This window comes from Muscardinus avellanarius (assembly GCF_963383645.1).
Source record: "Muscardinus avellanarius genome assembly, chromosome: 18".
Lineage (NCBI taxonomy): Eukaryota > Metazoa > Chordata > Mammalia > Rodentia > Gliridae > Muscardinus > Muscardinus avellanarius.
The window spans coordinates 38,883,427-38,911,372 of record NC_137804.1 but is presented as its reverse complement, the minus strand read 5'-3'; the positions used below and the strand labels follow the sequence as shown (position 1 = coordinate 38,911,372).

Here is a 27,946-nt window from a genome sequence, read left to right as displayed (position 1 = left end):
GCAGGCTGCAGCCACTGTGTCCCCGCCCCTGCAGTGTGGTAGGAGGGGCCTGAGGCAGGAGGGCAGAGTGGCTAGAGGAGAGGGTGTCTTCAGCATGGCTTGGGGGCTTTGTCACATCCCAGATTCCGAGGGCCTGAGGGCCTAGAGAGAGGAGTGGGTGAGGCCAGAGCCCGCCTTCCTAGCGGGCTCCCGCCCCGGGCAGCCCCTTACCCGCGTCTGCTGATGGCTGGTGCCAGTCGAAGAAGTAGCAAACTCCGAGTACTTGTTTCCAGCAACCATGCAGGCCCACTTCCGGTACTCCTCCCTCACCTGCAGCCAGGATGCCAGGTCAGGAGGGGCACGGCGCGCCCGAGGCCCGCACCCGGCCCGCCCACATACCTTCTTGTTAAGCAGGCAGAGCAGCCCGTAGAGGAAGGCGCCCTGCAGGCAGTTGAGGATGGTGAAGAGGTAGGACAGGACCCTGCTCTGGGGCTCAAAGAGGAACAGACCAAAGACCCAGGTGCAGCCCAGCACGAAGAGCTGGGCGATGGCTGTGATAGTCAGCACCCTGCGGCAGGAACAGATGCAGCTGGGGCCACCTTCTCCCCAGGCCTCCAGGCTTCCCCCGGCCCACCACCCCAGGCCCATCTCACCTCGCCTTCCTGAGTTTCTTCATGTCTGGGTTAATTTCGGAGAACTTCTGAGTGAGCTTCCAGACGGTAGTCACAAAAATGGCAGCGTTGCACTGGGTGAAGACACAGGTCATAGGTTAGAGGGCAGGACAGAGGGTCTGTGGCAGCCGTGCCTCGGGCTCTCAAGAGGGTGGCTCCTTACCAAGATGATGAAGGCCAGGGGTCCCAGGAAGCTCCAGAGGAAGCCCCGGTCCTTCTTCAACCAGCAGCTGCGGTGGGAAGGGTAGGGTCTACCACCGTCCGCGCAGGGGGCCTGGCACCCGCCCTCACCTTCCCTGCCCTGCGCCCCGCTCACTAGCTGGCACGGCCGTAACCCTCGCTGTTGATGGCCGCCGACGTGGCCACGATGAGCAGGGGCACGCCATAGCCGATCAGGCAGAGCCAGCGCGTGCTCAGGCCCTGGCCCTGGAACACACGCACCACCAGGAAGTAGAGCTCCAGGCCCTCCAGGCTCATCCAGCAGAAGGCAGCCAGGAAGAAGTAGTGCAGCAGCCCGGCCACCAGGCGGCAGCGCGTCCCCACCTGCGGGCGCAGCGGCGGGTCTAGTCAGCGCCAGGCCAGACCGCACCGCTCAGGGGCCAGGACAGGGCGCAGCCCCTCGCCTCTCCCGGTCCTCTCGGAGGCGGGTGAGGCCCGGACAGGGGTGGGGAGGGGCCAGGCCCTTCTAGGGCTCTTTGGGGATGTGGGCGTACACCTCCAAATGTAGCCTGCATCTCTCAGGAAGGTGCTTCCCCTAGGAGGGGGGAGCCAGACACCTCCCAGGTGGGCCCAACTCTCCAACTGAGCCCCATGGACGCTCAGGCGTGGGGGCCTTACCTGGCCTCCCTTGTTCTCGATGCCTGCCAGGAAGATGGCAGAGCCCAAGAAGAGGCAGATGCAGAGGTGCAGGTGCACCGTGGTGCGCGAGCTCTGGATGGGTCGCACGAACAGGAAGGTGAGGATGCACAGCAGCAAGCAGACCAGAGACAGCGCCAGGCCCACCTTGGTGATCAGGTCCAACACGGGGTCCTAGGAGCAGGGCAAGGTGGGCAGCGCACTCGACCCCGAGCCGCGTCCTCCCGAGGCCTCTACACCTGATCCCGCGCTCGGCACTTGGGTATTTGCCTTGGACGTCGGTCCCTGCTCTGCCTGGCTAATGCCAGCTAGCCGCAGGGCTCAGCTACGTTGCGGGCCCAACGGCCACATACGCAAAGCTGTGAATGTTCTCAGGGTTTTTTTTTTTTTTTTTCAGGTCTGGGGATGGAACCCAGGGGCATTCAACCTCCGAGCTACAGCCCCTGCCCTATTCCCTATTTTATTCTTTATTTTGAAACCGGGTCTCACTGAGTTGCAGAGCGCCTCACTAAGTACCTGAGGCTGTCTGCAACCACGATCCTCTGGTCTCAGCCTCCCAATGCTGGGATTACAAGCATGTACCACCACGCCCGGCTTACAGGGGGACTTTTTAATAAGATGTGTGGGTCGTGCTAAGTTGCCCAGGATGGCCTTGAACTTGCCATCCTCCTGCCCGGGCCTCCCAGGTGTCTGGGGTTGCAGGCGTGCCTGCACCTGGCCGGCCGTGGCCTCCGCAGGTGGCTACTGCTTACCTGCACGTCGTACTGGGCCATGAGGATGGCAAAGCTGCTCAGGTGTCTGCACTGGCAGGTGGTGCTGCCGTTGTGGCTGCCCAGCGTCTGGCAGCCCGCCGTGGCCCAGTGGCCGCTGTCATTACTGCTGCCCTTCCAGAAGGCACAGATGAGCTCCTCCCGTGTCCCAGGTGTCTCTGGCTGTAAGCAGATGGAGGTGGTCAGAGAGGTGGGTCTGGAGCCCATGCCTGGGTCCAGGGCTTGGGCTGAGACCACAGAAGGCTGCTTTCCCCTGGTCAAGTATTTATTGAGCACCCTGTGTATGCACCAGGCTTGGGGACATCTCAGCGAAGGAGGCTGGCGTGACAGAGGGGAGGACAGATAAGAAGTTATAAACCTAATAAGTGATCTGGATAGTGTGCTAGAAGCAGGAAATGCTATGGGAAAAACAAACATAGAAAAGTGGGAAAGGAGCCGGGCGTGGTGCTACACGCCTACAATCCCAGTACTTGGGAGGCTGAGACAGGAGAATCACAGGTTCAAGGACAGCCTCAGCAAGTAGCGAGACTCATCAACACAGTGAGATCCAGTATCAAAATAAAAACAAAACAGGGGTTTGGGCATGGTGGCACACGCTTGTAATCCCAGCATTCAGGAGGCTGAAACAGGAGGATCGCAATTTGCGGCCAGCCTCAGCTACTTGGTGAGGTCCTCTGCAACTCATTGAGACCCTGTTTCAAAATAAAGAATAAAAAATAGGGCTGGGAGGTGTAGCTTGAAGGTAGAATGCCCCTACGTTCCATCTCCAGTACCATAAAATGAATAAATGAATCAATCAATCAATAGGTAGATAAATAAAATAAAAAATAGGGCTTGGGGTGTAGCTCAGAGGTAGAATTTCCCTGGGTTTTGTACTCAGTACCACACACATACAAAAAATGGGAAACGGTACAAGATTTTTTGTGTGTGCATGTGTGGGGTACTAGGGATTAAACCTGGGGTCCTCTACCACTGAGCTACACCCAGTCCTTTATTATTATTGTTGTTGTTGTTGTTGTTATTTGCTGAGGATTGAACCCAGAGGCATTCTACCTCCAAGCTACACCCCTACCCCTATTTTATTTTCTACTTGGAAACAGGGATTTGCTAAGCTGTTGAGAGCCTCACGGAATTGCTGAAGTTGTCCTCAAACCTCTGCTCCTTTCTCTGTCTCCCAAGTGCTGGGGTTACAGCCGTGCGCCACCACACTCAGCTTCTTTTGACTTTTATTTGAAACAGGGTCTTGCTGAGTTGCTGAGGGTCTGGCTAAGTTGCTGAGGCAGGCCTTGAAGGATTATAGGAGTACACCACTATGCCCCCCCCCCCACAATACAGTTTCTCCTTTTTTTTTTTTTTTTTCTGTGCTGGGGATGGAACTCGGCCTGGTGCATACTAAGCAGGTGCTCCACCAGTGAATTCCATGGCCAGCTCTTTTTATTTTTATTTATTTATTTATGTATTTATTTATTTGTGTGACTGGGGGTGGAATCCAGAGGCTTTTCTACCTCCGGGCTATACTCCCAGACCTATTTTATACTTTATTTGGAAACAGGGTCTCACTAAGTTGCTGAGAGCCTCACTGAGTAGCTGAGGCTGGCTTCGAACCCATGCGATCCTCCTGTTTCAGCCTCCCAAGTGCGGTGATTACAAGAGTGCACCACCATGCCCAGCTTAGCTCTTTTTTTTTTTTTTATTTTGAAATAGAGTCTCACTAAATTGCTGAGGCCAGCCTTGAGCCTGCAATCCTTCTGTCTCAGCCTTCTAAGTTGTGAGATTACAGGTGTGTGCCATCACACCCTGCTCACAGGTTATCATTTTTTTTTTGGTACTAGGGATTGAACTCAGGGGCATTATACTTCTAAACTACACGTCTGGCCCTCTTTAATTTTTGTTTTGAAAGAGGGTCTCACTAGGTTGTTGAGGTGGTCCTCAAGCCTGCGATCCTATTTCAACCTCCCAAGTACTGGGATTCCAAGTGTGCGCCACCACGCCCAGCTCATACGTGATAATTTCAAATAAAGAAGGCGAGAGCTAGGTACAACGGCAGACACCTGCAACCCTAGTAATTGGAGACTGAGGATCACAAGTTCGAGGACAGTCTCAGCAAGTTAGACCCTGTTTCCAAACAAAAAAATAAAAAGGCCTGGGACTTTAGCTCAGAGGTAGGGTGCCCTGGGTTCAATGTCCAGTATCACAAATATATATATATATATGTGTGTGTGTGTGTGTGTGTGTATGTAATTTTCCAAGTACTGTTTGTGTATACACATATACACACATATACACACACGCGCGCGCGCACACACACACTGAGGAAGGCCTAATCAGAAGGCAATACTTGAACAAAACTGGAAACAGAAAGAAGACTGAGTTACACGGAAGAGTCCCAGGCAGCCAGCACAAGCAAAGCCCTGAGGTACGTTTGAGGAGGGAGGGACAGGCGGAGGTGGCGAGGCGGAGGCAGAGGAGCCCTGGCCCGTGCCGAGGGCTGGGCAGCGGGGCCGAGCACTCACCAGGTGGGAGAAGGCAAAGGTGATGGGAGAGCTGAGCTCCGCAGTGTCCGTGTTAGACAGAAAGACGGAGCTGACGGGCGAGAGGAGCTTGAGCCGGACGCCTTGGACTGGGCCTTCGTGGGTCTCATTCAGCTCGGCCTGCTTCTGGGGGTCCAGGTCCAGAGAGGCATTGGCCAGCAATTTCCCCATGTTCTGAGTGGACAGGATGCCCACCACGGTAGGGCCTGGTTGGGAGACAGACACAACGGCTGCCTCCTCCTGATCCTTCTGGGTGTTTTTGTTTGTTATTGTATTGGGGATTGAACCCAGAAACATTCTACCTCCAAGCTATGCCCCAGCCCTTTTTATTACTTTCTTACTTTCCTATTAAATTAATTAATTATTTTTCTGTGGCACTGGGGTTTAGGGACAGTAGGTACAGTCTACTTCTGAGCTATACCTCTAGCCCTATTGTGTGTGTGTGTGTGTGTGTGTGTGTGTGTGTGTGTGTGTGTGTATATATATATATATTTTTTTTTTGGGGGGTCTGGGGATGAAACCCAGGGGCATTTGATCTCTGAGCTACACCCCCTGCCCTATTTTTTATTCTTTATTTTGAAACCGTGTCTCACTGAGTTGCAGAGGGCCTCACTAAGTAGCTGAGGCTGTCTGCGAAGCTCCATCCTCCGGTCTCAGCCATCCAAATGCTGGGATTACAAGCGTGCGCCGCCACACCTGGCTTGTATTTATATTTTGAAACAGGGTCTTGCTAGGTTGATGAGAGTCTCACTACTTGCTGAGGGTGGCCTAAAAACTGTAACCCTCAGCCTCCCAAGTACTGGGATCACAGGCGTGCACCACCATGCATGGCTCTGCCACCCCCCTCTGTCCCATCCTCCCACCCGGGACACCCAGTTGGGCCCTCTCAGTGAGCCCATTCCTGCTTGCTGTGTGCTCTGGGCCCCATCACAGCCCCATCCCTCTGCCTCTCTCCCACCAGCCCTCCAGGGACCCCCCATTACCCAGATCTTCGGCTTTGGTTGCCACAGACCAATCCAGCAGCATCCGCGCATGGCTCTGGCCTAGGGTGACATTCCCACGTGCCTGCTTCTGGATCATCAGGGACAGCTCTGAGGAGACAGAGAGCATTGTTGGGGACCCGGGACAGGACAACGGGGCCCAGGGAGCAGCTGGACAGGATGAAGCTTTACCTGTGTCTGAAGGGGAAAGGTAGGTGAAGGGACCCTCCGGCAGTGACTCGGCCAAGGTCCTCAGGGACCCTTCCAGGTCCAAGAGCAACTGAGTGGCCACACGGTGCCGGTGTGGCGGAGCCAGGTCCTCTAAGTCTCCCGGAACTTCCAGCAGCTCCTCCACAGTCCCGATGAGTTTCTGGGGGTGATGGATGACAGGGATGCACAGGGATCCTTGCCTGAAGGACCCAGACCTCAGGCACAATCAGCAGACACAGTGGGCACCCCCAGGGTGCCTGGGGGACAGGCAAGCGGGGCTCAAGTCAACCGAGACAGAACACGAGTGTGTGGCCACACGTGTGTGCACGTGTGTCACAACAATGGCATTTAATGCTGGCCAGGCACAGGCTGCGCACCAGGCTCCATTTGAACCACACCGCGTGAAAAGGCGCCACGGGCCATGTGTGGCACCCAGTGCGGGAGGTGGGGCCGGCTTTGCTCTGACGCATAAAATACACATTGGAAGCCGGGCGTGGTGGCGCGCTTGTCATCCCAGCACTCTGGAGGCTGAGACCGGAGGATCACAGTTCGCGGACAGCCTCGGCTACTTAGTGAGACCTCTGCGACTGAGTGAGACCCTGCTGGAGGCCCCCAAGTGCTTCTGTCTCCAGCCGCTTCAGCCCCGGTGTGTGCATGTTCCTGCATGTGATGGCCGCATGTGTGGGTTGTATATACTGTGCACGTGTGCCTCTGGCCCTGCGTGGTCCAAGGCTCTCTCCGACCACCTGGAAGCCTCTGCTGGCCATCCCAACCTTCCTGCCATCTCCCTGGTACCACCCTCACCTGGATGGTGTCTCTGGCCGCGCCAGGCTGGAAGTCTCTGTGCAGATCCTGGACCTTGTCAAAGAAGCTCGAGAAACTCTGGGGGAGGGAGACGAGGGCCATGGGTGGGCGGGGGCTCAGCGCAAGGGGTGAGGGGTTCCCGGGCTGCGGTCAGGGCACCACTCACCTGGCTGCGGATTCCGGGCGGCAGGGACCAGGCGAAGAAAGGTCTGGCTGCGGGGACAGGGCAGGGGCTGGTCAGGCCTAGTGCCTGCGGGGCGGGGTGGGGCGGGTCAGGTAGGGGCAGGGCGGGGAAGGTGGTACCTTTGCAGCTGGTGTTCTTCTGGCCGTCCACAGACCCTGGGACCGGCTGCCAGCCTGAGCGGCAGCGGCACCGGAAGGAGCCCGGGGTGTTGACGCATTCTGCAGAGCTGTGGCACCCAGGCTGCCCGGGGCCGCACTCGTCCACATCTGGGGAGCGAAGACCTGGTCAGTTCCAGCCCCAGCAGGGTCAGCAACCTCCCTCCCATCCGAGCCTCACCCTTTCTAAGGGGGGGTGCTGTCCACTGACCTCATGCCTGCACTCTCACCCCCCCCCCAGTGCTGGCCCTAGGTTATGGAAGCGGGTGGTGCACGCCTGTAACCTCAGACTTGGGAAGCCGAGACAGGAGAATGGCAGGATGGAGGCCAGCCTCAGCAGCTGATCAGGATCCTCAGTATCTTAGTGAGACCTTGTTTCAAAATAAAAATAGAATATGGCTGGGGGTGAAGCTCAAAGGGGTTCAATCCCCAGTACCAAATAATTGATGATGAGGATGATGAGGATGATGAGGATGATGATGATGAAGGAGGAGGAGGAGGAGGAGGAGGAGGAGGAGGGAGAGGAGAGCCAGCAGGTCTGCCCTACACAGACGCCCAGTGTGAAACCCAAGCCACCTTCCTCTCAGGCGTCAGCACAAACAGCTGACCCATCCTGAGCCCTGCCTGGGGTCCCTGGAGCCAGCGCTGGCTCCCAGCTCCCTGCGGGCCCAGGTCTTCACATCTAGCCCTCAGGCCTGGCCCAGCAGGGCGCTCCCTGTCTCGGTGTTGGGGGGGCAGGCTTGGCACTGTGGGTCCCTGGGCGCGGCCTGGGCTGCGGACCTTCGCAGACGGTGCTGTTGGGGCCGTGAGGGGACCCGGGAGCCGGCCTCCAGCCGGGCCGGCAGCGGCACTGGTAGCTGCCCACGGAGTTGAGGCAGTGCGTGGAGTTGTGGCACGGGCTCTGTCCAGACCTGCACTCGTTCACATCTGAGGACGGAGCCGAGGGTCAGGGCGGCCCTGACCAGCTCGCCACCACCTCCCGTCTCCTCTCCACCCCTAACCCAGGACCTCGGCGGCCCCACTGCCCTGGCGACCTCATCTCCACCGCGAGGTGGCGCGGCCAGGCCACTGAGTCACGGGGGCGGCGCCCGCGGCTCCCTCCTGGCCACCGGCCTTCTCAGAACTACATGTGCCACCTCCTCTCTGCTCCTTCACGGGGTCTGGGCGCTCGACCTCGCGGGCGGCCGGGATGCTCGGCGTCCCCGCCCCGCGGCCTCCTCTTCCCGGGCCTCTACCTGCGCACTGCCTCCGGTCCTCCGGGTCGGGCTGGAAGCCGGGCGCGCACTCGCAGGTGTAGTTGCCCGCCGTGTTGATGCACGTGCCGCGGCCCCTGCAGATGTGGGGGCTCCGCTCACACTCGTCCACGTCTGCGGGAGGAAGCAGGGGAGCCGCTCAGCCCGGGTGGCTTGGGTGGTCGTCCTCCGGGCCTCCAGGCCCGACATTCGACATTCACTCCTGAGCGAGCAGCGTCTCTTCTCCTTCACACTGAGGCCTCGTCCTCCCTGGCCTCCAGGCAGCCCGGCAGGAGTGTCGCAGCCTGAGGATTCGGAGCAAAGGCCAGGCAGCCTCCTGGGACCAGTGCAGGCAGCCCGTCTTGGCTCAGGCGGAGGCCTCTGGCCTCAATGCGCCAGCCCAGCCGCTTACCGCTGTTTTCCAAGGAATTCCAGTGACCTGGGTACAGCACTGTCTCATCCAAACGAAACCACCCGAACCGGTGTCTGGAACAGGACAGGGAGGGAGCGGGCAGCCCCGGGCCTTGGAGGTGCCCTTTCTGATCCCCCCAAAGGCATCCAGTGGGTGTGCGGCGCGAGCAGCAGTGAGAATCCGCGTTCCAACCTGGCTGGCAGGGTGGTGGGGGTGGCCAGCATCTCCGTCTTGGCCCCTGCCACCTGCTGAGTGCCCGGCTTCCATCTTCCGTCCTGCGTGGTCTGCCCCCGGCCTTCTGGTTGACCTCTGCTGCAGGGGCCCAGCCTAGGGCAACGCCCTGACGGCCACTTTCTCTCTGAGGTCCACACTGAAGCATCTTCCTGTCCCTCCTCCCCCCTCACTCTCCACCCTGGCTGCTCGGTCCTCCAGTGCCCTCGGGGGGTCTGAGGTCATCGGGGAGGTCATCGGAGATGTAGGCTAGGAAGTGGCTGAGGTTAGAAGATGGGTCAGGGTGCAGAGGCGCCTTCCCAGGTTGGGCTGTGGGGCCGGGTGATGGCGCTCGCCCTTGCCAGCCTGGGCTTGTTTCTAATATACCTTCTCAGTAACCACAGCCATGCTGAGGGTCCCAGCACCTGCAGCTGGGAGGTGCCGAGAAGAATCCAAGATGGTCACGTTCAGTTGAGCAGGTGGCTCGCTGCACCAGGGTGTCTGCCATGGGGCTGGGGACAGACTTTGCCCAGCACACTGTGGCTGCATCCATGATGTGTGTGTGTGTGTGTGTGTGTGTGTGTGTGTGTTATTGGGAATGGAACCCAGGGCCATTCTACCTCTGAGCCACACCCCAGCCCTATTTTATTTTTTCATTTGGAAACAGGGTCTCACTAAATTGCTGAGGCTGCCCACGAACCTGCGATCCTCCCGTCTCAGCCTCCCAAGTACCTGGATTGTAGACATGCCCCCAAGCCTGCATGCTCTCCTTTCTGTCTGCGCATGGGGCAGGAGGGGCCAGGCTGGGGCTCGAGCTGTGGTTCTTTTCTTTCTGCAGTGTCCAGGGAGACCTCAGGCTCCTCATCTCGTGCCCACTCCCTTCCCCTCTACTCTGCTTTCTGGGCCACAAGTAGTGGCCCTCACACACACACTGCTAGCTCTCCTCGGCCTTGAATGCCTGAAACCCCCTCCCTGCCCAACCAGCACCTTCCAGAAAGGGCAAAACCTGGCAAAGCATAGAGGCTGGCCTCCTGGGCCCCTGGGCCTGAACCACGAACCCTTGAGACCTTCACAAGGGGTGTGGCCTTTGCAGCAGGCCTCTGAGGGCCGCCCAGGGAGGCCCATCCAGGAGAGGGCGCATCTGACCAAGACACTCAGAGCAAAAAGTCTGTAGGGACAGAGCTCAGTGGGAGAGCTCACTTAGCTTGCTGGAGGCCCTGGGTTCCCTCTCCAGCACCAGAAAAGAAAAAATTAGCAAGTCTCAAAGCCATCTCTCACACGCACTTTCCATGAGCCAAGAGCTGTTTTGCACCTGGAGGTTTCTTTCTTTCTTTTTTTTTTTTTTTTTGCGGGTCTGGGGATGGAACCCAGGGGCATTCGACCTCTGAGCTACACCCCCTGCCTTATTTTTTATTCTTGATTTTGAAACCTGGTCTCACTGAGTTGCAGAGGGCCTCACTGAGTAGCTGTGGCCATCCGTGAACCACGATCCTCCGGTGTCAGCCTCCCGAATGCTGCGATTGCAGCCGTGCGCCACTATGCCCGGCTGCACCTTTAGGTTTCTAACCTCCCTGCTAGACAAGCACCATTAAGACTCTCCTTTTACAGATGCATAAACCGAGGTACAGAGAAGGGAAGTGATTTGTTCAAAGCCGCAGAGTGAACAAAAGGTGAAGGTTTGGTTTGGGCTTGTTTGTTTTTGCACTGCTGGGGACTGGCCCCAGGAACTGGTGCATACTGGACAGCGTTCTCTGCTGCGTACTGGGGGTGGAACCCGGGGCACTCGACCTCCAAGCTACACCCCCTATTTTTTATTCTTTATTTTGAAACAGGGTCTCAGTGAGTTGCAAGGGCCTCACTAAGCAGTAGCTGAGGCTCTTCGCAAACTGCGATCCTCCTTGTAACAGCCTCCCGAGTGCTGGGATTACAAGTGTGCGCGTCACCACGCCCGGCTCCAAGTCCTATTTCATTTTATTATTATTTACTTTTTGTGTAAAAGTAAATAATGGAGCCCAGGGGCATTCTACCTCCAAGCTATACCCCCAGACCTATTTTGTGTGTGTGTGTGTGTGTGTGTGTGTGTGTGTGTGTGTGTGTGTGTGTGGTACTGGGGATAGAACCCAGGGGCATTCTACCTCTGAGCTATACTCCCAGTCCTATTTTTCTTCTTTCTTTCTTTCTTTCTTTCTTTCTTTCTTTCTTTCTTTCTTTCTTCCTTTCTTTCTTTCTCTTTCTTTCTCTGTGTCCTTCTTTCTTTTCTTTTCTTTTTGTGGTACTGGGGGTGGAAGCCAGGGACTTTTCTACCTCTGGGATATACTTCCATACCTATTTTTTATACTTTATTTGGAAACAAGGTCTCACTAAGTAGCTAAGAGCCTCACTCAGTAGCTGAGGCTGGCTTCAAACCTGTGCGATCCTCCTGTCTCAGTCTCCCAAGCACAGGGATTACAAGCGTGCGCCACCATGCCCAGCTATTCTTCATTTGAAACAGGGTCTCACTGAATTGCAAATGGCCTAAGTAGCTGAGGCTGGCCACTAGATTGCTGAGGCCAGCCACCCAAGTACTGGGATTACAGGTGTGTGCCACCATGCCTGGCTCTGGCTAATTTTAAAAATTTTAAACAGGGTCTAAGTTCCTGAGAGTCTTACAGTTGCTGAAACTGGCCTCAAACCTGCAATCCTCCCAAGTACTGGGAGTACTGGACTTTTTGTGTCCACCCTGGACTTTTTGTTTTACAGAAACTCAGAACAATATTATCACATCTCACATGTCAATAGGGGTTTCTGAAAATGTAGCCCGGCCAATATGACACGCACAGCTCTCGGGGTGGCCCAGGTCGCTGGCCCCACCAGCTCTAGTGCTGGCGGACAGGCCTGTGCACACCGGTCCCCTCGCAGACCAGGTGCCGCACGTGTAACCAGCGCCCTGGCCACCAGGGGCCTCACGGTGGGGACAGGCTGGGGCGGCTCGTACCTTCACACGTGTTTTCACTCTCATTCCTGAAGTTTCTTGGCCCAGAACTGGGCTCGTATCCCGGGGTGCAGGTGCAGTAGTAGCCCCCCTCCACGTTCTCACAGTCTGCCAGTCTTCCACAGGACACCGACCAGGGCGACACACACTCATTGATGTCTGCAATACAGTGGGACAGAGGGTCACCCCTGCAGGTGTGACTTGCAGGGAACAGACCCCTTTTTCCCCACAGCTCCCCAGGATGGGGGCCTCATGTTGAGTTTGTGTCTTTTGGAAAGAATCTTGGGCTGGCCTGGTAATCCCAGGACTTGGGAGGCTGAGACAGGAGGATCGCAGGTTTGAGAACAGCCTCAGCAAGTAGTGGAACTTTCATTAAGCTAGTGAGACCCTGTTTCAAAATAAAATAAAAAGCCGGGCCTGGTGGCGCACACTTGTAATCCCAGCATTCGGGAGGCCGAGACAGGAGGATCGCGGTTCGCGGACAGCCTCAGCTACTTAGTGAGGCCCTCTGCAACTCAGTGAGATCCTGTTTCAAAATAAAGAATAAAGCCAGGCGTGGTGCGCACACTTGTAATCCCCGCGCGTGGGAGGCAGAGACAGGAGGATCGCGCAGGTTCGAAGCCAGCTGCACGTGCTGGCTTAAGAGACCCTGTTTCCAAATAAAAATATAAAATAGGTCTGGGAGTGTCGCCCGGGGGTAGAAGGGCTTCCAGGAACCCCAGTACCACCAAAAAAAAAAAAAAAAAAAAAAAAAAAGAATAAAAAATAAGGCTGGGGGTGTAGCTCAAAGGTAGAATGCCCCTGGATTTCACCCCCAGTACCAAAAAACAAAACAAATCAAAATAAAATAGGGCTGGGTGTAGCTGGGAGGTAGAAGCCCCGGTTCAACCCCCAGACCCACAACAAGAATGTCGGGCTGCTCTGCTTCTCTCAGTCCTCGGCTGGCACCCCGGGTTCTAGGTGGGGTGGCCGGAGGCTCAGCATCCCACGCCCAGGCCAGGGCCCAGCTCGCTCGCCTTCCTGCCCTCCCCTTTCTTTGTCTGCGGCCTCCGGACCTCCACCCGCCCGGCCTCTTTACCGTCACAGGTCTCCTGGTGGCTGGTGATGGCCTCCACCTCCGTGTAGGTGCTGAATCCCGGCTTGCAGCGGCAGGCGGTGGCGTTGATGCATTGGGAGTTTGGGGGGCACCATGGGGCGCAGCCTGGGGGCGACACCGCGGCAGGTGAGCCGGGCCAGAGGCTGGGGAGGGCCCTGGGTCCCCAGAGGAGGGGAGGGGCCCGCGGAGCCCTCCATGGCCTCTCCCCTCGGGGTGAGGGCGCTGAGGCCCTTCCCGGGCTCAGGGGCCACCCTGCCCTGGACTCACCGCCGGGGCTCTGGGTTCTGACTGCGAAGACACTGAGGGAGACGCAGAGCGCTGCGGAGAGAGCAGAGAGGGGGTCGGCAGGGCAAAGGGGGCACAGGAGCCCTGCCTCACCTCCTGCGGGCTCGGGACTGCGAGCAGGACCTGGCGGCTGGAGCCCGGCGGCCCGGAGTCAGGTCCTGGAGCGCTGCAGGTTGTCTCACCATTTATTGCCTCAGTTTCCCATTTTGCACAATGGGGGTGGTGACGGGACCCCCTTCCTATAGCAGCGTGCACTGCCGTCAGCTTCAGGTAAAACCAAGGGCCCAGCCGCCCCCTGCCTGGGCTGCAGGTGAGCAGGGCTCCTGGGGCCGGCTTGCTCCCCCCACACCCAGAGACCTGGGGGCTGGCTGAAGGGTCTCCTGCCTCTCAGGCCCACTCCTCAAGAGTCAGGCCAGGAGAGAAAATAGAGATGAGAATGAGAGGGAGGGAGAGAATGAATGGAGACAGGCGGGAAGAAATGGAGAGAGACAAGATGGAGAAAGACAAGCTGGGTGCTGGGCGTGGTGGCACAGGCTTGTGATCCCAGTGCTTGGGAGGCCGAGACAGGAGGACTGCAGTTTTTTTTGTTTTTTTTTTTTTTTAATTTGGGGGTGGTACTGGGGTTCCTGGAAGCCCTTCTACCTCCAGGCTACACTCTCAGACCTATTTTATATTTTTATTTGGAAACAGGGTCTCCTAAGCCAGCGCGCGCGGCTGGCTTCGAACCTACGCGATCCTCCTGTCTCCGCCTCCCAAGCGCGGGGATGACAAGCGTGCGCCACCACGCCCAGCGAGGACTGCAGTTTTGAGGCCAGCCTCAGATACTTGTGAAACCCTTTTTCAAAATGGAAAATACAAAGCGTTGGGGGTGTAGCTCAGACATAGAACGGCTCTAGGTTCAATCCCCAGTACCATAAATAAGTGACACATGAAGACGGGTGAAAAAGAGAGAGAGGATAAAGAGATGGGAAAGAGAAAAGAAAGGTAGAGAGAGAAAAAATAGAGAAATAGAGAAACGGAGAGAGGGACAGAAACTAAGACAGGAATAGAGAGAGGTAGAGAGACATAAGGAACCAAGTCGGGCGCAGTGGCGCATCTGTGATTCCAGCACTTGGGAGGCTGAGACCCGAGGATCGCGGGTTCAAAGCCAGCCTCAGCTACTTACTGAGGCTCTCAGCAACCTACTGAGACCCTGTTTCCAAATAATAAAAAAATCAGCCTGGGGGTGTAGCTGGGAGGTAGAATGCCAAAAAAGAAGAAGGAAGAGGAGGAGGAACCCGCAGAAAGTGAGAGGTGGAGGTGGCGAGGTGGGGAGGATGGGACAAGGGGCACTGCCTCAGCAGTGGTGGGGGGTCCTGGAGGCTGAGAGGGGACATTGAATCCCTGCCAATCAGGGGATGCTGGAGAAGCAGAGAGGACCACAAGGCAGGATTCCTGCAGGAGCATCAGGTAGACGGCTGGGGACCAGAAGGATGGGTGTGAGCCACTTTCGGGGGAGGCGTGACCTACCACTCCGTTGCCCCAATTTGACCCTGGACGGGACTCCTGGGGGGATTCTGAGGTTGTCATTGTGAGCATGACTTGGGGGATAATGGGGTGCAGGCTGGAGAGTCCCCTGACCATGCAGTCTGCGTCTAAACTCGATATCCCTCAAGCTAGAGGAACGCAGAACCCCCCCCGCCCAGACATGACCCCTCAGAGTTGGGCTAAACTGAGGTAAGAGCTCCCCAGCCCAGCCCCCTTGTGCTGGGGCCTGCTCTTCCTTTTCCTCCTCCCTCAGAGATTTCTGGTTCCCTCTGGCAGGACCACTTCCTCCTCACGGGACAGACCACAAAGTGACCTTCCTTGGCAGGACGGGACCTGGGCTCGTGGTTCCCAGAGCCAACACAACCATCCTCGGGGCTAGGGACTGGTGCTTAGATCCATCAGGGAGAAACTGAGGCTTGGAGTACAGAAAAAAAAAAAAAAGATCACGAGCCGGGCATGGTGGCGCACACTTGTAATCTCAGCATTTGGGAGGCTGAGACAGGAGAATCACAGTTCTCAGAAAGCCTCAGCTACTTAGTGAGGCCCTTTGCAACACAGTGAAACCCTGTTCCAAAATAAAGAATAAAAAATAGGGCTAGGGGTGAAACTCGGAGGTAGAATGCCCCTGGGTTCCATCCCCAGTACCACCAAAAAAAAAAAAAAAAAAAAAAAAAAAAATTCACGAGCCAGACATGATGGTGCGTGCCTGTAACTGGTTCAATCCCCAGTACCATAAACACAAAAGAGATCAGGAGCCAGGCATGATGGCTCACACCTGTAATCCCAATACTTGGGAGGTTGCAAAAGAAGAATCACAGGTTCTAGACCAGCCTCAGTAACTTAGTGAGACTCTCTGCAACCTAGCAAGACCATGTTTCAAAACAAAATATAGGCCGGGGTGTGGTGGGGCATGTTTGTAATCCCAGTACTTGGGAGGCTGAGACAGGAAGATGGCAGGTTCCTGGCCAGCCTTAGCTACTTAGTGAGGCCCTCCGCAACTCAGTAAGACCCTGTTTCAAAATAAATAATAAAAAGCCAGGCGTGGTGGCGCACACTTGTAATCCCAGTACTTGGGAGGCTGAGATGGGAGGAACATGGTTTGCAGCCAGCCTCAGCTACTTAGTAAGGCCCTCTGCAACTCAGTGAGACCCTGTTTCAAAATAAAGAATAAAAATCAGGACTGGGGGTGTAGCTTGGAGGTAGAATGTCCCTGGGTTCCACCCTCAGTACTGCAAACATGGTGGAGCACACTTGTAATCCTGTACTTGGGAGGCTAAGACAGGAGGATAGCGGTTCGAAGCCAGCCTCAGCTACTTTTAAGGCCCTCTACAACTTAGTTTCTAAATGAAGAATAAAAAAATAGGACTGGGGGTATAGCTTGGAGGTAGAATGACCCTGGGTTCAATGCCTAGTTCCACGAAAAAATGTAAACATTTTTTAAAAATTAAAAAAAATAAGAGCCGGGCGTGGTGGCGCATGCTTGTAATCCCCGTGCTTGGGAGGCTGAGACAGGAGGATTGCACAGGTTCAAAGCCAGCCTCAGCTACTTAGTGAGGCTCTCAGCAACTTAGTGAGACCCTGTTTCCAAATAAAGTATAAAATAGGTCTGGGAGTATAGCCTGGAGGTAGAAAGCCTCTGGGTTCCACCCCAGTACCACCAAAAAAAAAAAAAATAGGTCTGGGAGTGTAGCCCGGAGATAGAAGAGTTTCCAGGAACCCCAGTACCACCAAATAAATAAATAAACAAACAAATAAATAAAATAGGTCTGGGAGTATAGCCCAGAGGTAGAAAGTCCCTGGGTTCCACCCCTAGTACCACCAAAAATAAATAAATAAATAAATAAATTTAAATATATATATATAATTAATTAAATAAAATAAAAATTTAAAAAATAGGGCTGGGGTAGCTCAGAGGTAGAACACCCCGGGGCTCCATCCCCAACATCACCACCACAGCAAAAGATCACGAAGAACCCAGTGAAGGTGGCTGGGGAAGGTGGGTCTGAGGGGTGGGTCCCAGGTCCCTCCCTGAGGAGGGCCACTTTGCATCCCATCCCCTAGCCTGGGCAGGGCGAGCTGCGAGCTCTCCCGGGTGGTCCTGAAGCTGCCAGGCCAGGCCAGGCCACCTCCATCTGGGGACTTGGCACCTCACCAAACAGGAGCCAGAGGGGAGCTGCTGGTCCTCGGCTCCCAGACCCATCTGGTTTCCATCCCCGACTGGAGCCCGGAGCAGTGGGATTCTGGCTGTGCCGGGGGACCAGGGCGGGTGGGGCTGCCCTCGTGCCTCCCAGACTTGGTTCTGAGATTTGAAACCAGGGGCATTCAACCTCTGAGCTACACCCCAAGCCTTAGTTTATTTATTTTGAAACAGTCTCGCTAGGTTGCCGCCTTGTTATACTGTCTCAAGCCTGTGATCCTCCTGTCTCAGCCTCCCCGGTACTGGGGTGGCAGGCATCCCCCCCCCCCCCCCCCGTCACCACATCTGGCTTTGCCATTGTTTTAGTCCAAAAGAAATGAATAATAATCACACTAATAAACCATGCAAGCCAGACTCGGTGACACACGCCTGTTGTTCCAGTACTTGGGAGACCCTGTTTACAAACAAAAAAAAATTAAAAAATGGGCTTAGTTTGGAGGGTGTAGTTTGGAGATAGAACACCCTTGAGTTTAATCCCCAGTACCACAAAAATAAAATAAAACACACTTCTTACCCCGAAACAGAAAGAGTTCTGTACTAACTCACTGGACCCCTAAGATGGAGTCGGAGCTCGCTCTCTTTCAGGGGACAGAGAAGCGGAGGGCTCGGGACAGCCCTGGAGACCCGGGGCCAGCTGTCCCCAGGCGGGCCCTGCAGGCGCCGCTGCCACCTGCCGGGGCTGGCACAGGCACCCCGGGCCCCAAAGCCACTTCTCCCTTTGTTGCCCCGTCGCTCGGGCAACAGCTGCCCCATAACGGCTGGGCGGGAAGGGAGGCCCCCAGGGGAAGTAGCCACCGATGCCAGGTTCAAACCCACGCGCGGCGCCCCGCGGCCCGGGCACCGCGCCAGCCGGGCGAGGCCAGCGCGCCCTCCGCGCCCGGAGAGCGCGCTCCTTGGGCTTCGCGTGCGCCCGGCCTCCCCGAGGCTGCCGCCACCCAAGGGCGCCGCCGTCCCGCCCGGGTGACACGCGGCCTCCACCCAGCCGCCGGCCAGCGGCTCCGGCGCCCCCCCCCCCACCCCCGGCCCCCAGTTCTCACCCACGAGGAGTCCTTGGCGCGGGGCTCCCATGGCCGGCGGCCGCGGCGCGGAGAGGGACCCGGGCGGAGGATCGCTGCGGGCAGCCGCCTGGGGCAGGGCCTTATAGAGGGCGGGGCGGGGGCCGCGCCGAGCCCTCCCCGGAACTGGCGGGCAGCGGAGGCCCGCGGGAGGCAGGGCGGCTGGACACTGCCTGCTCCCGAGGCGCCCCAGGGCGGGGACAGCAGGGGCGGCCGCAGGGGGGTGGGGCCAAGCGGGGACACCGGCCCGGGCTGGGCCAGATGGGGAAACTGAGGCGCCGAGAGGGCAGTGTCCAAATTTAAACCAGGGGGTCCTTCTCGGATGCCAGGCGGGCACCAGAGGAGAAGCTGGAGGACCTGGGGTGTGGCTGAGCGCGGAGGCTTCCCCGGAGCGAGGTGCTGGGTTTCAGCCTCAGCACCCTGGGGGGGAAGGAAAGGGGGAGAGGGGCACTTGGAGAGGCCGCACAGCCCACTCCTGGCCTCCCTGGGCAGTTGCAGGAGCTGGAGGGCATCACGGTAGTCAAGAGAGGGTCACACCCGGAGAGGAGTCGCCGGAGCCTTCTTTTTTTTTTTTTTGTACTAGGGATTGAACTCAGGGGCATTCTTCCTGACCTACATCCTCCGTTCTATTTTATATTCTTATTTTGAAACAGGGTCTCACTAAGTTGCAGAGGGTCTCACAAGTAGCTGAAGCTGGCCACAAACCTGCGATCCCCATATCTCAACCTCCCAAGTACTGGGAATACCAAGCTTGCGCCACCACGCCCCGCTTACTTTGTTTTGAAATGGTCTTGCTAAGTTTCTGAGAGTCTTGCTGGTCGCAGAGGCTGTGCTTGAATCTACTCTCCCCCTGTGACAGTCTCCTAAGTACTGGGATTAAAGGCATGTGCCACCACTCCTGTCTGCAAGACTCTGTCTTAAAATAAAAAATAAGTCGGCCATGGTGGTGCACACTTATAATCCCACTATCTGGGAAGCTGAGACAGGAGGATCACAGGCTCCTGGCTAGCCTCAGCTGCGTAGTAATGCCCTCCACAGCTTAGTGAGACCCTGTTCCAAAATAACCAATAAAAGAGGAAGCCGGGTGTGGTGGTACACACTTTGAATCCCAGCTTTTGGGAGGTGGAGACGGGAGGATCTCTGCTCGTGGACAGGCTCAGCTACTTAGTGAGGCCCTTTGCAACTCAGTGAAACCCTGTTTCAAAATAAAGAATAAAGCGGGCGTAGTGGCGCAGGCTAGTAATCCCCGCGCTTGGGAGGCTGAGACAGGAGGATCGCATGGGTTCAAAGCCAGCCTCAGCTGCTTAGTGAGGCTCTCAGCAACTTAGTGAGACCCTGTTTCCAAACAAAATATAAAAAAGGTCTGGGAGTATAGCCCGGAGGTAGAAAGCCTCTGGGTTCCACCCCCAGTACCACCAAAAAAAATAATAAAATAAAGAAAATTTGTAGTCCATCCTAACTCAAAGGAGAAGGTGTGCGGCTAAGAGAGTAAATTAAAATCGCCAGTGAGGCTGGGGGTGCAGCTCTGTGGCCGGTGCGGGGCCCTGAGTCCACGCCAGCGCAGGGGGAAGGAGAGGATAAGGGTCCTTTCAAGTCGCCAGAGTCCTGGCTCCCCCACCCCGGGGCCTGGCTGGCCAGACAGCTGAGGTCATGGATTCCTTCTCTTCTTCCTGGGGAAATAAATGTCCTGGGCCCTGGAGGCAGGTCGTCCTGGGAATCAGCACTTCTATCTACCCCAAAGGAATTGACACCTTTTTGGTCAGTACTGGGGGTTGAACCCAGGGCATTCTAACTCCAACCCATATACTTCCAGCCCAATTTTATTTTATTTTATTTATTTATTTTTGCGGGTCTGGGGATGGAACCCAGGGGCGTTCAACCTCTGAGCTACACCCCCTGCTCTATTTCTTATTTTTTTTTATTTTGAAACCGGGTCTCACTGAGTTGCGGAGGGCCTCACTAAGTAGTTGAGGCTGTCCGCGAACCACAATCCTCCGGTGTCAGCCTCCCAAATGCTGGGATTGCAAGGGTGCGCCACCATGCCCGGCTCAGCCCAACTTTATTTTTATTTTTTATTGATTTATTTATTTTTTGGTGGTACTGAGGTTCCTGGAAGCCCTTCTACCTCCAGGCTATACTCCCAGAGTATATTTTATTTTTATTTTTGGAAACAGGGTCTCTTATGCCAGTGCAGGCTGGCTTCGAACCTGCGGGATCCTCCTGTCTCCGCCTCCCAAGCGCGGGGATTACAAGCGTGCGCCACCACGCCCGGCTTCCAACTTTATTTTTAATCGTGAAACAAGGTCTCTCTAGGTTGATGTGAGTCTCACTATTTGCTGAGGCTGTCCTTGACAGCGTGCGATCCTCCTGTCTCAGCCTCCCAAGTACTGGGTTTACGGGTGAGCCACCGTGCCCGGCTCCACTGGGGATTTAAGTGCCTGGCCCGCCGGCCTCGTAGTCCAGGGTAACTAGGAGAAAAGACAGCCAGAGAGTTGTCTCCTCCTCCTCCACCACCACCCCACAAAGTGGTCTGTCAGCGAGTCCTGTGGTTCTGCCTTTGAAAGGATCCAGAGCTCTACTTCCCCTTCCCTGAGCCCCCACCCTGGCACAGCGCCAGTGCATCCTGACCTGGCGCACAGGCTCCCCACTCGGCTCCCCTGTGTAGGCCGGAGTTGGGGCACACTTCTCTTCAGCTCAAGAACCCTCTATAGCTCCTACTTCACTCACAGCAGAGCCCAAGTCTTCCCTGTGGCCCCACAGGCCCTCACACTTGCCCGTCTCTGCTCTGCCCTGGTCTCTCCTCCCCCTCAGCTCTGGAGCTCCGGTCTTCTCGCTGGGAACACCAAGTGCAGGCTGACCCCGGGCTCTATGCTTTAAAGCCACTTCGCAGTTCCTGCTGATTCTTGGTTGTTTTTTTTTTTTGTTTGTTTGTTTGTTTGGCAGTACTGCGGATGGAACCCAGGACATTCTACCTCCGAGCTACACCCCCAGCCCTATTTTTTATTCTTTATTTTGAAACAGGGTCTCACTAGGTTGCTGAGAGTCCCACTACTTGCGGAGACTATCCTCAAGCCTGCGGTCCTCCTGTCTCAGCCTCCCAGGTACTGGGATTACAAGCATGCCACCACACCCAGCTTTCTTCTGGATTTTGTTCAAACATTCCTTGACCTACTGCCAAATGTAAGCTCCTGTCCGCAGCACCCCCAAGTCTTCCAGATGTTTCCCGGAGCTGCAGGTCTTCCTGTCCTGCCCCACCGCCCAGCTGCACCAGCCTCCTGCTGTCTGATTCTCCCTGGGGGTCCCCACTCACTCTCCTTGTTCACCTGCTCCCCCTCTGCGCACCCCAGGGCAGAACCTGGCGTGGGCCCATGCTGGGGTGCCCTCTTCCTCTTTGGGGACCTTGCTGGCAGTCCCTGGACATCTCTTCCTCTTGCTGTGGAAGGTCCCCAGGGTCCCTATGGTCCCCACCAGAGGGTCAGATGGGAAACAGGCCCCTGGGGCGTTGGGCCCTCACCCGAGGATGCCTGGGTTGGAAGTGATGATCTAGGATTCAACTATTAATATATATTAATAATTAGTATAGCCGAGTGTGGTGGCGCATGCTTGCAATCCCAGCATTCGGGAGGCTGAGACCGGAGGATCGCGGCTTGTGGCCAGCCTCAGCTACTTAGGCCCTTTGCAGTGAGACTCTGCTTCAAAATAAAGACTCTGTTTCAAAACAAAGAATAAAAAAATAGGGCTCGGAGTGTCACTTGGAGGTAGAATGCCCCTGGGTTCCATCCCCAGTACTGCAAAAAAAATTAATGAGTATAATCATTTTACTCTTCCGATTATTATTTTGGTACTGAGGATGGAACCCAGGGGTGTCCTCCCTCTGAGCTACAGCCCCAGCCATTTTTAGGTTTTGCTCTGAAGCAGGGCCTCACTAGGTTGTGTGAGGCCTCTCCAGTACTGGGGTTACAGGCGCACACCGCTACGCCTGCCCCTGGCACTTGTAAGCACTTCAGAGCGCTCCGACTAATTTTTCCTCTCCAAAGATCCAGAAGGAGGGGTTGTGATTTTCATTAGACAGATGGGGAAACTGAGGCACAGGGACGTGAAATGAAATGACTTCCTGGAGTCGCAGACCACCCCACCCATCCAGTGCCGGGACTCGGGCAAAGACTGCCTCCTCCCTGTGCTGGGGGCCGTGCGGCGGCCCAGGGCCCAGCTGGCCTCTCAGTTTCCCTGTCTGAGCACAAGGATGGTCAAGGAGTGGATACCTTGACGGGGTGCCCCAGGGCGTGCTCAGGAGGAAGAGAAGCCGGCAGCTCGGCACAGGGAGCACGCCTCTCATACTCGGAAGGCTGGGACAGGAGGACCTCAGGCTGGAGGGCGGACTCAGCAACCTACCAAGACCCTCAGAAACTAGTGAGGCCCTGTTTCAAAATAAAGAATAGAGCCAGGTGTGGTGGCCCACGCTTGTAATCCCAGCATTCAGGAGGCAGAGACCAGAGGATCGACATTTGCAGACAGCCTCAGCTACTTAGTGAGGCCCCTCCACAACTTAGTATTATATTAAAAAAATATATATATATAAAGGCTAGCCGGGCGTGGTGGTGGCGCACACGTGTAATCCCTGCGCTTGGGAGGCTGAGACAGGAGGATTGCACAGGATTGAAGCCAGCCTCAGCTACTCAGTGAGGCTCTCAGCAATTTAGACCCTGTTTCCAAATAAAATATAGAATAGGTCTGGGAGTGTAGCCCGGAGGTAGAAAAGCCCCTGGGTTCCACCCCCAGTACCACCACAGGGAAAAAAAAAAAAAAATATATATATATATATATATATATATATATAAAATATATTTTTTATATTTATAAATAAATATATATAATATATTTATATATAAACACATATTTTATATATAAACATATTAAATATATATATACTAAAAAAATAGGGCTGGGGATGTAGCTCAGGGGTAGACTCCCCCTGGGTTTCATCATCCTCAGTACCAAAAATAAATAAATAAATAAAATAAATAAATAAATAATAAGGAGGGATAAGGGTGTAGCTCAGAGGTAGAACACCCCTGGGTTCAATCCCCAGCACCACTAAAAAAAAAAAAAAAAAAGAGCTAGCTGGTGCGGGTCCTGTCAGCCTGGACTTCTCTCGCTCTGCGGAGAAGAGACTGGGGGGCCAGTGTCCACGTCCCGCCCCCCCCCCAGCTTCTTGTGCCACCAACCCTGCCCAGCACCACGTAAGCCCAGGCGGAGCCGGGGGGTCAGACGGGGTCCCGGGTGCCGAGGACATAACAGGATGCCGGCGGGGAGACAATGGCAGAGGAAGGGGCTGCGAGGCCGGCGGCTCCAGCAGGGCGGCCCCGCCATTGTGCGGACAGGCAGCTGCCCGGCGGAAGCGGCGCGGGGGGCGGCCAGGCCCCGGCCCCAGCGCGCGGCCGAGCAGTCCCTGGCCTGACTGCTGAGCCAGGCCCTAAATATAGACGCTCGGCTCTCCAGAGCGCAGCGCCTGCGAGCAGCGGGGAGAGGAGGCTCTGCCCGGCCCCAGGCAGAGGAGCCGGGGATGGAGGCCCGAGGGCTGCAGGAGGACGGGGCGCCCCGAGTCCTGGCCCTGGCCCCCCTGCCCGGGGTGCGAAAGGGGCAGAGCTGTCACTTCCATGTTCTCAGGCTTCTAGGAAACAGGCCCTTCAGAGGGCTGCAGGGTACCCCGAACCCCAACAAACCCCAGCACCTAGCAACGAACTTCCCCTTCTCTGTGGGCCTGAGCTCATGGGAACTGTGACGGAGGGTGGGGCTATAAATAGACCGTATATAAGCAGCCCAAAGCCACAGGCAGGGGTGGCAGAGAGAGCGAGGCCCCGGGTGGGCAGCTGCACCCCAAAAGCAGCTTGCCCCCTCCCATCGACAAGATTTAGGGCGGTGAGGGGGAACAGAGGAGCGAGTTTTGTAAAAAGGCAACCTTTTGGAACAATGATTCTTTTCCTCTTCTTTTGCAGGGCTGGGTATGGGACCCGAGACCTCAGCATGCCCGGCATGCATTGTACCACAGAGCCCGCCCGCGTCCCCTGCGCCTCAGTCTTGAAGGCAAGGAGCTGCTCATCGTAACCTCAAGGGGACCTGACGCCTCCTCAGCAGGGACTGTATAAGGCGGTCAGAATACTATACAGTCATTAAAAAGAACCTCAGGGCCAAGCAGTGAGATGGGTCTCTATAGCACAGTCTTTTCTTTCTTTCTTGTTTGTTCGGTTATTTATTTATTTATGCAGTACTGGGGATGGAGCCCAGGGGCATTCTACCTCCAAGCTACGCTCCCATCCCTATTTTTTTATTCTTTATTTTGAAACAGGGTCTCACTGAGTTGCAAAGAGCCTCACTAATTAGTTGAGGCTGTCTGTCGGGGAACCACAATCCTCCCGTCTCATCCTCCCAAATGCTGGGATTACAAGCATGCGCCATCACGCCCGGCTCCGGTCCTTTCTTAATTTTAAGAATTGAGCTGGGCGCAGGGGTGTGTACCTGTAATGCCAGAATTTGGGAGGCTGAAGCAGGAGAATTGCAAACTGAAGGCCAGCCTCAGCAATTCAGCAAGATCCTGAGAAATGTATCGAGATCCTACTTCAAAAATAGAACAAAATAAAATAGAACTGAGGGGTGTAGCTTAGAGGTATAACACCCTTAGGTTCAATCCTTACTACATAAATAAATAAAGAAGTAAATAAAGAAATAAATAGTCAGGTGAAGCTCAGTGGTAGAACATTCCTGGGTCCAATCCCTAGTACCACACACACACACACACACACACAAACACACGCGCGCACACACACACACGTGCGCGCACACACACTGAAGGGTTGGGTGTATGGCTTAGTGATGGGGCAGGAGCGTGGGTTCCATCCCAAGTGCACACACATATAGTAATAAGGAAAGGGGAAAAAAAGAAAAGATAGAAAAGAAAAATGAAATGACTGAAAAGAAAAATATTAATTTTCAATATGACGGATTTTATAGTAGAATCCTGTAGAGGGGGAGAGAAGAAAATAGAGAAAGAGAAAAGTCACCACAGCCCCTGAGCAAAGCAAATAGTGCCCCGGCTCAGGCCCAGAGAGAATGCGCCAAACAAGATTCGGTTTCCTAATAGAAACATACGTTACAAAAACACTTAAAAAGCTGGGCATGGTGGCTTACACGTGTAATCACAGTACATGGGAGGCTGAGACAGGAGGATCGTGGTTTGCGGACAGCCTCAGCTACTACTTAGTGAGGCCCTTTGCAACTCAGTGAGACCGTTTCAAAATAAAGAATAAAAAATAGGGCTGAGGGTGTAGCTCAGAGGTCGAATGCCCCCGGGTTCCACCTTCAGCCCCGCAAAAAAAATTTAAAAATTAAAAAATTTTTAAAAAGGGCTGGAGGTATAATTTAGAGATAGAGTATGTGCAAGGTCCTGGGGTCCATCCCCAGCACTGCAGAATATATAAATAAATTAATTAAAATATGGGAGATTTAAGCCAGGCGTGGTGGCGCACGCTTGTAATCCCAGCATTCGGGAGGCTGAGACAGGAGGATGGTGGTTCGCGCAGCCTCAGCCACTTAGTGAGGCCCTTTGAAACTCAGTGAGACCCTGTTTCAAAATAAAGAATAAGCTGGGCGTGGTGGCGCACGCTTGTAATCCCCACGCTTGGGAGGCGGAGACAGGAGGATCGAGCAGGTTCGAAGCCAGCCGCGTGCGCTGGCTTAGGAGACCCTGTTTCCAAATAAAAATGTAAAAATAGGTCTGGGAGCGTAACCCGGAGGTAGAAGGGCTTCCAGGAACCCCAGTACCACCAAAAATAAAAAATTAAAAAATAATAATAATAATAAAAAATCGGGCTGGGGCTGTAGCTCACAGGTAGAAAGCCCCTGGGTTCCATCCCCAGTAACTAACACACACACACACACAGGCGCACACACACTAGAGAGTTGAAAGGCTTTACCTAGAAGCAGCTAGTGAGCGGGAAGTGGGGAGGACGGGGCTTTGGGGGGGGAGTGGGGCGGGCGGGCCACAGGCCCATAGGAAGCTGTGGGTCCTGAGCGGGGTGCCCGTCACCCTCTGCCTCTTCCTCTTTCTGCCAGGCTCTGAGCACTGCGGGCCAGGCAGGCTGCGCCCAGACCTCCCGGAGCCGTCGCGAGGGCCACAGCCCTGCCCTTGTCCCGGGGACCCTGCAGACGGCAGAGCAGGAGGGGGCAGGCTGGGTCCAGGGTCGACAGCTCCAGTGCCTCCGTTTCCCCATCCTCCTCCTCCGTCTCTTCCTCTGTCTTGGTGTTTTCTGGGCTGTGGGAAATGGGCCTGTAGACCAGGCCGATGGTCACAGCCAGTGCCAGAGAGAAGCGATGTCAGCGGGCGCACACTGGGAGGCTGACAGGAGGATTGCAGGTTCGGGGCCAGCCTCAGCTGCTTAGTGAGGCCTTCTGCAACTTAGACCCTGTTTCAAAATAAAGAATAAAATGCCGGGCTTGGTGGCTCATGATTGTAATCCCAGCATTCTGGAGGCTGAGACCGGAGGATCACGGTTCGCAGACAGCCTCAGCTACTTAGTGAGGCCCTTTGCAACTTAGTGAGACCCTGCTTCAAAATAAAAAATTAAAAGCCGGGCGTGGTGGCGCACGCTTGTAATCCCCGCGCTTGGGAGGTGTAGACAGGAGGATCACGCGGCTTTGAAGCCAGCCTCGCTGGCTTAAGAAACCCTGTTTCCAAATAAAAATATAAAAAATATGTGTCTGTGAGTGTAGCCCGGAGGTAGAAGGGTTTCCAGGAACCCCAGTATCACCAAAAATAAATAATTAAATAAAAAGAACAAAAATAGGGCTGCGGGTGTAGCTCAGAGGTAGAATGCCCCTGGATTCCATCCTCACGACCCCCCAAAAAAATTCATTTAAGAATTAAAAAAAGAAAAGGCAGCTGATGGAAGGAGAATCTGAGGTCTGTGGAGACCTCCGCCTGCTGGAGGTGGGAGGGACAAGCGTTGATCCAGACAGCCTGCAGAGTGGAGTCCCTGCGGAGGACGTCAACACTAATCATTATTATTATTTTATTCTTTTGCACCAGGGTTAGAACCCAGGGGTTCCTCTGAGCTACATCCTCCAGCCTTTTTTTTTTTTTTTAAATTTTGTCTTGCTAAGTTGCTGAGACTGGCTTCGAACCTGCAATCCTGTTGTCTCAGCCTCCTCAGGACTAGAGGTGAGCGCCACCCCACCTCTAGTCCTTATTTTATTGTGTTGCTGAGGGTCTGACTAAGCTTCTGAGGCTGGCCTCAAACCTGCAGTCCTCCTGTCTCAGCCTCCCAAGTACTGGGACGACAGACGTGTGCCACCACGCCTGGCTCAGCACCACTTTTTATGAGTGGTTGGCGGGGGGGAGGGTTTTTTTAGATCATTTCCTATCTGCTCCCCCATTCCAGGGGCGAGGATGTCGCTGGGGTTTTCTGTGGCTGTGCCTGGGTCTTACTGAGAAATGTCCGAGTCAGTGCCCTCCGACATGCTGTCACCATGGCAACCTCTCAGCCCCAACTTCTGTCCTGAGCCCGGGGGGCCAAGGGATCCTGGCACTGGATGAAGACAAGCCTCCACACCCTAAACTTCCTTTTAAATAGTCATTTAAGTCCCCACCGGAAAAAAGGCCAATAAACACAGGAAGGAATGCCACATGTGACGACGAGGGAAACGCTGAGTGAAACCACAGAGCGAGGCCGCTTTACCTGCCGCCAAAACCTGCCAGCGCTTGAGAGGCTGACGCAGGGGTTTGCAGCTCCGAGGCCAGCCTCAGCCACTTGGCAAGACCCCCAGAAA

General features: G+C 55.3%; 1 protein-coding gene across 1 annotated transcript; it reads right to left on the bottom strand.

The window, feature by feature from the left end:
- Window positions 1-111: 111 nt before the first annotated feature.
- On the bottom strand, window positions 112-27,637 carry ADGRE5 (adhesion G protein-coupled receptor E5; the record flags this gene model as incomplete). Its single annotated transcript, XM_080715393.1, has 25 exons — window positions 112-141; window positions 211-309; window positions 379-547; window positions 633-724; window positions 814-880; window positions 967-1,193; window positions 1,488-1,679; window positions 2,258-2,437; window positions 4,789-5,012; window positions 5,790-5,897; window positions 5,979-6,156; window positions 6,801-6,878; window positions 6,967-7,013; window positions 7,104-7,250; window positions 7,920-8,066; window positions 11,968-12,123; window positions 13,043-13,215; window positions 13,328-13,378; window positions 13,439-13,455; window positions 17,616-17,813; window positions 18,107-18,544; window positions 20,852-20,957; window positions 21,435-21,579; window positions 26,272-26,447; window positions 27,606-27,637. The coding sequence occupies 25 exons, from the start codon at window positions 27,635-27,637 to the stop codon at window positions 112-114; spliced, it is 3,477 nt and encodes a 1,158-aa protein (XP_080571519.1).
- Between the last annotated feature and the right edge of the window lie 309 nt (window positions 27,638-27,946).